General features: G+C 42.1%; 1 protein-coding gene across 3 annotated transcripts in view; it reads left to right on the forward strand.

Moving 5' to 3' along the window:
• CACNA1I (calcium voltage-gated channel subunit alpha1 I) overlaps positions 1 to 12,207 on the forward strand; it is a 1,904,325-nt gene that overhangs the window by 1,257,046 nt on the left and 635,072 nt on the right. For all 3 annotated transcript variants that reach the window (XM_089683626.1, XM_089683627.1, XM_089683628.1), the window contains exon 12: positions 6,458 to 6,613. In XM_089683626.1, coding sequence (XP_089539752.1) covers positions 6,458 to 6,613 — 156 coding nt within the window. The remainder of the gene's footprint in view (positions 1 to 6,457; positions 6,614 to 12,207) is intronic.

Below are 12,207 nucleotides of genomic sequence, written 5' to 3' on the forward strand. Positions count from 1 at the left end.
TACAAAGGAGCATGGGGGAGCTCTTGGGCATGGTATTGACACAGCTCCAGATGATGCACATTGTCTCCCAATTGATATGATACAAAAATATTTAGACAGAATAAAGGTGAATAAAGCACCTGGACTGGATGGCATACAGCCAGAGGTCCTTAAAGATTTGAGCTCTGTCATTTCAAAGCCATTGTTTCTCATTTTAGGGACTCTTTAATGGCTGGTATAGTACCACTGGATTGGTGTAAGGTCAATGTGATGCCAATATTTAAAAAGGGGTCAAAATCTTTACCAAGTAATTATAGACCTGTTAGTTTAACTTCTATAGTTGGGAAGATACTGAAGAGTTTAATAAGGGACCACATAGATGAGTTCTTGCTGGAAAAAAATATTTTAAGCAACAGACAGTATGGATTCATGAAAGACAGAAATTGTCAAACAAATCTAATGTCTTTTTATGAGGAGGTGAGCAAGACCTTGGACAGAGGAGTGGCGGTGGACGTGGTATACTTGGATTTTGCAAAAGTGTTTGACACAGTTCCCCACACACGACTAATGTGTAAGGTAAAGTCTACGGGCTTGAAAAATTCCATATGTAAATGGATAGAAAACTGGCTAAAAGATCGTATTCAAAGAGCAGTGGTTAATGATTCATAGTTTGAATGGTCTAGGGTTGTCAGTGGTGTACCCCAAGGTTCAGTGTTGGGACCCTTACTTTTTAATATATTTATAAACGATATAGGGTCTGGGATTAAGAATACCATTTTAGTCTTTGCAGGTGACACCAAGGTGTGCAGTGGAATAACGTCCTTACAGAATGTCTTCAAGTTAAAAGCTGACCTCAATGCACTGTTTAATTGGGCAACTATGTGGCAAATGAGGTTTAATGTTGATAAATGTAAGGTTATGCGCTTTGGGGCTAAGATTATGCATGCATCATATATACTAGGGGGAGTACAACTGGGGGAATCAATGGTGGAGAAGGATCTGGGAGTTCTTGTAGATCACAAGCTTAATAATGGCATGCAATGCCAAGCTGCGGTTTCTAAAGTGAGCAAAATCCTCTCTTGTATTAAAAGAGGTATAGACTCCAGAGAGAGTCAGGCAGGGGGGCGGGCTCAGCAATTCTTCAGCATGGGAAGGTGGGCTCGGCTTATGAACGCTCTCTGCTCACCCGACCTCTCTGCAGCCAGACGGTCGTCTATTCCGTTCAGTGCATACGACTGTCAGGGCCAGAGGGCGGGGCTTAGAGCTGAGCGTCAAGAGGGGGAGCAAGAGAGGAGACTCCATTGTTCCATGTCGGGTATCACGGCCACGGACCCCATATAAGTGCAATAGGTGATCGCTCTCTCCCCCCTCTCGCTCTTTCTCTTCTCTCTCTCTCTCCCCCTCCCCCTCCCTCTCTCCCCTCTCTCTCCCGTCCCTCTCTCTCTCTCCCCCTTTCTCTCTAATCTCCCCTTCTCTCTCTCTCTTCCCTCTCTCTCTTCCATCCCCCCTCTCTCTCCATCTCTCCCCTCTCTCTCTTCCCTCCCCCTCTCTCTCCCCCCTCACTCTCCCTCTCTCTCTCCCTCTGTCACTCTTCTCTCTTCCCCCCTCTACCCCCCTTATCTCTCTCTTCCCTCTCTCTATTCATTCCCCCACCCCCCCCTCTCTCTTCCTCCCCTTCCCCCTCTCTCCCATCCCCTCTTTCTCTCCCTCTCTTCTCTCTATCCCCTCCCCCCTCTCTCTTTCACTTTCTCCCTCCCTCCCCTCTCTCTCCCCCTACTCTCTCTTTCCCCTCTCCCTCCCCTCTCTCCCCCTCTCCTCTTCTCCCCCCTCTCTCCCCTCTCTCTCCCCCTCTTCCCCCCTCTCTCCCCTCTCTCTCTCCCCTCTCGTCCCTCTCGTCCCTCTCTCTCATTTCCCCCTCTCTGTCTTCCTTCTCTCTCATCTCTCTTTCTTCTCCCCCCCCTCTCTTTTCCCTCTCTCTCCCCCTCTTTCTCCCTCTTCCCTCTCTCTCTCGTCCCTATCTCTCTCATCCCTCTATCCAATCTCTCTCTTCCTCTCTCTCATCTCTCTCTCCGCTCTCTCTCTTCTCTCCCCCTCCCCCCTCTCTCCCCCTTCTCTCTTCTCTCTCTCTCTCTCTCTCTCCCTCTGCTCTCTTTCTCCCCCCCCCTCTTCTCTCTCCCCTCTCTCTCTCTTCCCTCTCCCTCTCCTACTATGTCCGCAGTCTTTGGTCATCTCCTGTACTATGTCTGCAGTCTCTGGTCATCACCTGTAGTACATCCGCAGTCTCTGGTCATCTCCTGTACTATGTCTGCAGTCCATTGGTTCAGAATATTTTTTTCTTGTTTTTTTCCTCTAAAACCTAGATGCGTCTTATGGAGCAAAATATACGGTAACCACTTCCCTTCCACTGTACATTTATGAATGTCCTCGGACACACAAGATAAAAGTAACAAGCCACTGGATTACTTTTATAGGTGGTGGAAGGGCGTCCCTGCCACCGACACCTTTACCGGGCTCTCCCGTGCAGTCGGGAAGCCTGATAAGGATGTGACCAGCGGCATCCAGCTCTAGGCAAACAACAAGAGTAACAGATATTTTCCCCCCACTGTGTGATGTCAGAAACAGGAAGCAACAAGTATTTTGTCACTCCCTGTTTTTGCTCTTTGTTTACCTGGCCGTTAGCGGCCAGTGAAGCAACCGATCAGACTGACCTGTGTCTGATCACATGCATTGGGAGGCCATTGGAAAGATTTGAGGTCTAATAGACCCTAGATCTCTCCATAAAGAGGACCTGTCATGGCCCATGCTATCACAAGGGATGTTGTTCATCCCTTGTAATAGAAATAAAGTTGATAAAAAAAAAGTTAAAGGTACAGTGTAAAAAAAAGAAACAAAGAATAATAAAATAGCAAAAAAAAATTAAAGCACCCCCGTTCCCCCATGCTCACACGCAGCACGCACATAGGTCCCTCACGCATATGTAAATGAAGTTTGCACCACACATGTGAGGTACTGCCATGAATGTTAGAGTGAAAGTAAAAATTCTAGCACCAGACCTCCTGTGTAACTCTAAACTGGTAACTTGTAAAGGCTTTTAAAATGTTGCCTATGGAGATTTTTAGGTACCATAAATTGGCACCAAATGGTTTATCGTGGCTGGCATGGGACAAATTCAGATGGTGGGGGGGCGCCCAATTTTAGTCTTGCCTAGGGCAGCAAAAAAGCAAAATACATCACTGGATATGATGAACATGTATAAATACATCATTGGTTCATATAGTGAACTCGGTGTAGAGCTATTCACCCTGAGGTCATCACAGAGGACAAAGGGGCACTCTTTAAGTCTGGAGGAAAAGAAATTTAATTTACAAACATGGAAAGGTTTCTTCACAGTGAGAGCTGTGAAAATGTGGAATAGACACCCTCAAGAGTTGATTGTGGCCAGCTCAGTGGATTGCTTTAAAAAAGGTCTGGATTGTTTCTTAGATACACAGAATATAACTGGATACTAACATTTATAGGTAAAGTTGATCTAGGGAATATCCGATTGCCTCTTGGGGGATCAGGAAGGAATAGTTTTCCCTGCAGGAGCATATTGGATCATGCTTTGCTGGGTTTTTTTGCCTTCCTCTGGATCAACTGTAGGTATAGGATTTATAGCTTTTTTTTTTTTTTTTTTAAATGGTTGAAATGGATGGACTTTTGTCTTTTTTCAGCCAGACTAACTATGTAAAATGAAATTTAATGGCATCCCAGTCATAGCCCATTTAAATATTGAGTGGGCCCACCCTTTGCAGCTATAACAGCTTCAACTCTTCTGGGAAGGCTGTCCACAAGGTTTAAGAGTGTGTCTATGGGAATGTTTGACCATTCTTCCACAAGCACTGATGTCAGACGAGAAGGCCTGGCTCACAGTTTCCAGTATAATTCATCCCAAAGGTGTTTGTTGAGGTCAGGATTCTATGCAGGTCAGTGAAGTTCCTCCACCCCAAACTCGCTCATCCATGTCTTTTTGGACCTTGCTTTGTACACTGGTGCACAGTCATGTTGGAACAGGAAGGGGCCATCTCCAAACTGTTCTCACAAAGTTGGGAGGATGAAATTGTCCAAAATGTCTTGGTATGCTGCTGCTTTAAGGGTTCCCGTCACTAGAGCTAAGGGGCCAAGCCCCACACCTGAAAAACAACCCCACACCATAATCCCCTCTCTGCCAAACTTTACACTTGGCAAAATGCAGTCAGGCAAGTACCGTTCTCCTGGCCTCCCCCAAACCCATACATGTTCATCAGATTACCAGACAGAGAAGCGTGATTGGTCACTCTGGAGAACATGTCTCCAGTACTCTAGAGTCCAGTGGCGGCGTACTTTACACCACTGCATCCGATGCTTTGCATTGCACTTGGTGATGTAAGGCTTGGATGCAGCTGCTCTGCCATGGAAACCCATTCCATGAAGCTCTCTGCCACTATTGTTGTGCTAATCTGAAGGTCACATGATGTTTGGAGGTTTTTAGCTATTGACTCTGCAGACAGTTGGCGACTTCTGTGCACTGTGCACTAAAGCATGCTCTGATCCTGTTCTGTGAGTTTACGTGGTGTACCACTTCATGGCTGAGTTGCTCTTGCTCCCAGTGGCTTCCACAGTTGACCGTGAAATATTTAGTAGCAAGAAAATTTCACGGATGAACTCTTGGCACAGGTGGCAACCTATCGCGGTACCACGCGTAAATTCACTGAGCTCCTGAGAGCGACCCATTGTTTCACAAGTGTTTGTAGAAGCAGTCTGCATGCCTAGGTGCTTGATTTTATACAGCTGTAGCCATGGAGGTAATTGGAACACCTGATTTGGAAGGGTGTCCAAATACTTTTGGCAATATAATGTATATCTGAAAAGCAATCAATCCTGATGTACTGACGGCTGATCTCATTTCTTGAGGCCCAAAAATGTCAGGACAGTACAGATTTCCCCCAAATTACCCATTTTTGAAAAGCAGGCAGTCTACGGTATTTAGTAAGAGGCATGGCAAGTTTTTTGAAGTTGTAATTTGTTTATCATATTTTTTTGGAAAATAAATGACAAAAAAATTTTCACAATTTTATTTTTTTTTTACATACTGTCACCAATGCAGTACAGTGTCATCATATAACTGGTGTGGCAGTGATAAGGGACACACTGGTAACAGTACGAATTTTTTTTTTATTTTTTTGTAATTTATTTTTCATTACATTTTTTTTTATTTTTTTACACACCGTGACCAGAGCAATATAATTTTATCATAGTAACATTGTACTACTCTGGGGAAATCATCAGTATTTTATTTACACACCATGATTGCTTATAGCAATGAATTTCATTAATTTTACTGAATTAAATAGATTAATTAAGTTTTTTTGTGACTAGCTCTGATTGACCACAGTTAATCACATTTCACAGATGGGTTATGATTGGCCCAGTCTGTACCATGTGATCACGGTGACCATTCACAGCTAGCAACACAATGTGAACACAATGGATGGCATGAAAGGAAGCCATCCATTGCTTACAATTGTCATATGGCCTGCTGTGATTGGTCTTAGCGGTCACATGGTACTGGCAGCAGGCCAGTGCACTGATCAGTCATCAGCTGTGTCTGATCATCATCAGATCTCGAGGCACAATCAGGGAGGATGTCATATGAAGTCCACCGGGATCGATGAAAGTCCCGCCCGGCCGTCATTGTGCTATAGGCAGAGCGGGAACTGGTTAAGCAGTGACAACAATTTTTTCCCCTTTTGGAATAAAAGTTTTACATGACTGAATAAAAACTAACTATTGTAAGCACCCTGTCAGTGTTAAATTGTTTGTCTCGACCTTCTAACTGCCACTTTTGATGGAGACCCTAATTTGTTAAAGAAAGTTGAAATATACAAACTTAGTGGCCAAAATACAAGTGACAATAAATGAAAAAAGCCTAAAAAAGGAAACCACCTCAGACACTACATCTATGAATTGGTAAGCTGCTTTTCTGTTTTGATTTGTTTTTGAATTTATTACTGCTCTAACCTTAGCTGATCTCCAGCTTTTAGTGAAGTTTACATAGTTTGTTTGGACCAAGCTGGTCCAATTAACTATTTTCTTCACTAAGAGATGTAGCAGTTATGTACGCTATGTAAGCTGTATGTAGCCATAGCCACATACAACGCTCTGCTCCACCTGTTGGACAAGACCTTCCTGTCCCACACCCGGAACAAAATCCAGTCGGGCTGAGCGGTGCTCACAGGGAGCTTAGTAGTCAACTTGCATTCCCGCCTCAGCCAATCAGAAGAAGCTTTGTATTTATTCAGATAATCCATAGCTCCCTGTGGATAGCTGACTACTCAGCACAACTCAATTTGGTTCACTGTCTCACTACCGGGACAGTAACTCTCTTAGTGAAGTAAATAGTTAATTTAGATCAGCTTTAAACTTCACTAAAATTGTATTTACTTTGCTCTTCTCCTAGATTCTGACCCAGGAAGACTGGAATGTGGTGCTTTATAATGGTATGGCCAGTACATCGCCATGGGCAGCTCTCTACTTTGTGGCTCTCATGACATTTGGGAATTATGTTCTCTTCAATCTTCTGGTTGCCATTTTGGTAGAAGGATTCCAAGCAGAGGTAATTATATATTTTGCATTTCTTTTTCCACTGTCTCAGCAAGAAAACTTTCACAGTGGCTAGGACTATCTAGTATATGTATAGACAAAGGAGAGGCTGTGGATATAGTGTACTTTGTGCAGGAAGTGTTTGACTTAATTCCTCACAGACAGCTAATGTGTAAGGTAAGGTCTATAGGCTTAGAAAATTCAGTCTGTAAATAGATAGAAAACTGGCTTAGTCAGCTGAATTTTTGGCTAAAAAGATTACTTAAAACCCCCAGAACATTATATATTTTCTGAGCAAAAAGGCCCTGTAGAACAATATAGCACTATGAACAATAGTAGCTGTAATTTTTTTTTTTTTGCACAATATTCACTCAACTGTTTATCTAATCTATATTTTCAAGAAAATATTTACTAAAGCAAATTTTATTGCACACAAACCACAATTGAATCCCCATTTTTGTACAAAATAAATGATAGTGTAGAATAAATGAATACCAAAGGTGTCAAGATTTAAAACTGCGTGCATACTCAAAATAGCAGAAAATTATGGCATGGTACCCAAAACAAGCACTGTAAAAGCCAATGGCTTGTTTTAAACCCCTCAAACTCTAGACATATGTAATACATGCAGAGAGGTGAAGCTAGTGACCCTTTCACTTCCAGAGCCACTTTAAAAAAATATGTTTAAAAAAATATTTTAGACCTGAACATTAGTTAAAACTCCCAAACAGTACCCCCCAAAAATACAATTGAGTTAATTTTATTGCACACATACTCAATATATTATGTAAGTAGGATGCGAGCACCTTAAAGTTAAAACCAAAAGAGCTGCTATGCACAACAAAGGTAACCAATTTCACCCTGGATCATAAATAATATATAAAAGTGCAGTGCTAATATAAAAAATTAATAACCAAATATATTAATAAAATCAATAACTCAATAAGAACAATTAATATCCCCTCCAAAATCAATAAATATATAAAAAGTTCCACTGTATATTCAATAAATAGTATAAAGGTGACTCTGGTGGACTGGTAACTCTGGACCCGGTATGAGTGCAATAGTGGTGAAGGTAATGCGCACTCAACGGACACGCATGTAAAATGCGCCTTATGTAATTAATCCAGATGTCATCAGATAAGGAATGGTCATGAACTAGAAGGTCTTCCTTCTAAGGGATGGTGGGTCATCAGACAGGATACTATGGGATTGATACAGGTGGTCCTCGTCCTCAAGGGCTCCCCCTTTCAAGAACCTGATGTTGCTCCCTGGGTATGTAGATATCCACTATAGGTATGGTGATTCGTCCTGGAGCAGTGGGTCTGTGAATTTAGAGAGCTCCCCCAGGGGGTAGGAACAAGGATACTCCCATAGTGTAGTAAGTATTAAACAATTTTATTGCGATAAGATGCATCATAGGGTAAAAACAGCAGATAGCAATCGATCAAGACTAACTATCTGATTAGATGGCCGCCGAAGCTCCACGTTGCTCCGGCGGCGTTATGTCACGGCGTGATGTGGCTTCCTCCTAACGCGTATAGTGCTCAAACATGTCCTCAGAGGGGGGTCGCCAATCACACCGCGTCGTCCGCCGTTTATATTTATAGAGAAATCGGCACATGCGCATTAGGTAGCCGCCATATTGGAGAAGAACAAACTGTACTGCGCACGCACGAGAGCTCGGGCGCCATTTTACGTTCGTTTTCTCATATATAAGGACAGAGCAGGCAAGTGTCTGTCTGGATCCTGTAAATTATATGCGGCAAACATGAAACTCCAAATGACAGTATCTAGGGTACTGAGGAAATAAGAAAGTGAACCTATATACCCCTGAGATGGTCTATATATATAAATAAACCATAAATACAGTTAATGTATAATAAATTCAGTATAACACTTATTGGACAACAGTGCCTAATGCGCATGAGCAAACTAACCAGGGCTCTTGATTTTAAGAATCCTGGTGAAATACATGTCCAGGTACATAAGGGTATTAATAAAACATTGCAATCTCATTATTTGGAATGTGCTCAACATAATCATAGAAATCTAATGGTATATATAACTAAATACATTATTATACATATAATTCATATACCGAGACAGTAAAAAATAAAATATTGAAATTAAAATAAAACAGCACAATAAAAATAGTAGTCAAAAATTAATCATTCAAAAAAATTGTATATAAAAATAGTAGATCATTAAAAGAACCCCAGTATAGAATAGAATAGTTAAAAACGCATACGCAATGGATCAGGCTATAGACAATAATATATATATATATATATATATATATAAAATAGGTCTATACACTTAATTAAATAAGTGGATCGCCTCATATTATGAAAAAGGTAAGAATAAAAATAGGGTAGAAAATGGCATAATGGTGGTACATAGAATCTCCTATAAAAAATACAGACACATAAGAGCTCAGCTATTTTCAATAAAACAATTGATATCAACCTCAATGTTTAAGCCATTGGGGTGAAAGGTACGGAGCTCATGGATCCATCTCATTTCAAGTTGAGATACTGCCCTTCTTTTCTTATTATTATTATACAGGACTTATATAGCGCCAATAGTTTGCTCAGCGCTCTACATTATGGAGGGAGACAGTACAGTAACAATACAGTTCAATACAAGAGGGATTAGAGGGCCCTGCTCCTTGGAGCTTACAATCTAGGAGGGAGGGGATAGTGGTACAAGAGGTAATTAGCTGTGGGAGATGGAGTGGTTGGGGGAGTAGGGGATTCCAGTAGTTAGCCGGGGTCGGGGTAGGCTTCCCTGAAGAGATGAGTTTTCAGAGTGCGCCTAAAAGTGAGCAGGGTAGGTGATAGCCTGATAGCTTGGGGTAGGGAGTTCCAGAGGATGGGTGAAGCCCGTGAGAAATCCTAGAGACGAGCATGGGAGGAGGAGACAAGGGAGCTAGAGAGTAGGAGGTCTTGAGAGGAGCGGAGAGCACGGTTTGGGTGGTATTTAGAGACAAGCTCGGTGATGAAGTTAGGGGCAGTGTTATGAACGGCTTTGTACGTCAGTGTTAGTGTTTTGAATTTTACCCGCAGGGCAACTGGACGCCAGTGGAGGGATTGGCAGAGAGGGGTGGCAGATACAGAGCAGTTAGTAAGGTGAATGAGTCTGGCAGCAGCATTCATGATGGACTGGAGTGGGGATAACCTGCGATGAGGTAGGCCAGTGAGGAGGGAGTTACAGTAGTCAAGGCGTGATATAATAAGGGAGTGCATGAGTTGCTTAGTGGTTTCCGAGGTTAGGAACGGTTGTATCTTGAAGATGTTGCGGCGGTGAAGTCTACATGAGTTTGTCAGTGATTGGACCTGGGGCTGAAAGGACAGATTGGGGTCTAGGATTACACCTAGTACCCTGGTGTGAGGGGTGGGACTGATGGTAGTGTTGTTGATCTTGATGGAGAAGTCGGGGGGCACGGGCTGGGGGGAAGAGAGGTCAAGTAGTAGAAGTATAGTATAGTGGCCATTGATTTTGGTGGTTAGTAGGTCATTGGTGAGTTTGAGTAGGGCAGTTTCAGTGGAGTGTAGGGGGCGGAAGCCGGACTGTAAAGGGTCGAGAAGGTTGTTGTTGGTGAGATGGGAGCTTAGGCGATTGTAGACTAAGTGTAAAATATATAGACACAGCGACAATAAATTATATATAAAGCTGCAGACCTAACCAAAGAAAAGGTAAGTGACAAAAAAATATATAAAGCAATGCGCTAAATACCAAATCACATGAAAATGCAGATAAATACATAAATAAAATTAAAAATATATTTATAAATGTCTGTAATTTATATATAAGTCCAAACACCAATATAAGTGATTAAAAAATCTCTTATACAAGAAAAAACACTGTGTAGCAAAATCCACCACCAAAATGGGTAAACTCACCAGAGCTATTTGCTGATGAAATTATAAATCAGCAAAAATAGCAATTGCTCTGGGAGCGATGATCTGTTGGAGTATCCAGGAGCAATAGACTGCAATCAGCCAAATCAGCACACATGGAACAGCCTTAACTGCAAGTGGTCATCATGCCTTCATAACTTAGGAAATGCTCAGGGAATCAAATAAGAGTATCATAGTGCAGTATATTATTATTATTATTATTATTATACAGTATTTATAAAGCGCCAATAGTTCGCTCAGCGCAGTATATTAAAACAAAGATAATTTTTATTGTAGCCTTAAATATGCACTCACAAGAAAAGTGTCCAACCGACACCAGCAATAACAGCAATATTAGTCTCAAAAAGCTAAAGCAGGGATGAGCCTCGCTCACCGCGATCACAGCCGACAGTCTCGAGGAGCATCCTGACGTCCCATCCACTAAGGACGTCAGGATGCACATGGAACAGCCTTAACTGCAAGTGGTCATCATGCCTTCATAACTTAGGAAATGCTCAGGGAATCAAATAAGAGTATCATAGTGCAGTATATTAAAACAAAGATAATTTTTATTGTAGCCTTAAATATGCACTCACAAGAAAAGTGTCCAACCGACACCAGCAATAACAGCAATATTAGTCTCAAAAAGCTAAAGCAAGGATGAGCCTCGCTCACCGCGATCACAGCCGACAGTCTCGAGGAGCATCCTGACGTCCCATCCACTAAGCCCCGCCCTACGCGTTTCGTCTTCCGACGTCAAGGGGCCGCCCCTTGAAGACGCAGACTCCTGCGTTTTTACGGGATACACAGCAAATTCTAAATGATATTAAGGCTATATCTACCACCCCTAATACCTTTTTAGTTACCGCCTATGTTTCCTCGCTGTATAGCAATAATACACTTAAAGATAGACTAGAAGCAGCGGAATATTACCTGAGGACACATAGCACTTTATCTCCCTCCCATGTGGATTTCATCTTAATTTTATAAAATTTTGCCATCAATAAAAATTATTTTTGGTTTGATCGTAAATATTATTTGCAGATCAACGGCGTAGCAATGGCGGCTAAATTTTCCCCCAGTCTCTCCAATCTGTTTATGGCCCACTGGGAGGAGATGTTGATCTTCTTGAGAGAATGGCCTGAGCTCACATTTTACAGGCGATATATATATACAGTGAGGAACAGAAGTATTTGAACACCCTGCGATTTTGCAAGTTCTCCCACTTAGAAATCATGGAGGGGTCTGAAATTCACATTGTAGATGCATTCCCACTCTGAGAGACAGAATTTAAAAAAACAAATCAGGAAATCATATTGTATGATTTTTAAAGAATTTATTTGTCTTGCACTGCTGAACATAAGTATTTGAACATCTAAGAAACAGCAAGAATTCTGGCTCTCAAAGACCTGTTACTGTGCCTTTAAAAAGTCCACCTCTACTCCACTAATTAATCTAACTTAGTAGCACCTGTCTGAGCTCTTTAAAGACACCTGTCCACCCCACAGTCAGTCAGATGCCAACTACTACCATGGGCAAGACCAAACAGCTGTCAAAAGACACCAGAGAAAAAATTGTGGACCTCCACAAGGCTGGAAAGGGCTACAGGGCAATTACCAAGCAGCTTGGTGAAAATAGATCAACTGTTGGAGCAATTGTTAGAAAATGGAAGAGGCTAAAGACGACTGTCAGTCTCCCTCAGACT

This window comes from Staurois parvus, unplaced genomic scaffold (genome assembly GCF_062004578.1).
Source record: "Staurois parvus isolate SC_StPar_1 unplaced genomic scaffold, SC_StPar_1.0 ptg000316l, whole genome shotgun sequence".
Classification (NCBI taxonomy): Eukaryota; Metazoa; Chordata; class Amphibia; order Anura; family Ranidae; genus Staurois; species Staurois parvus.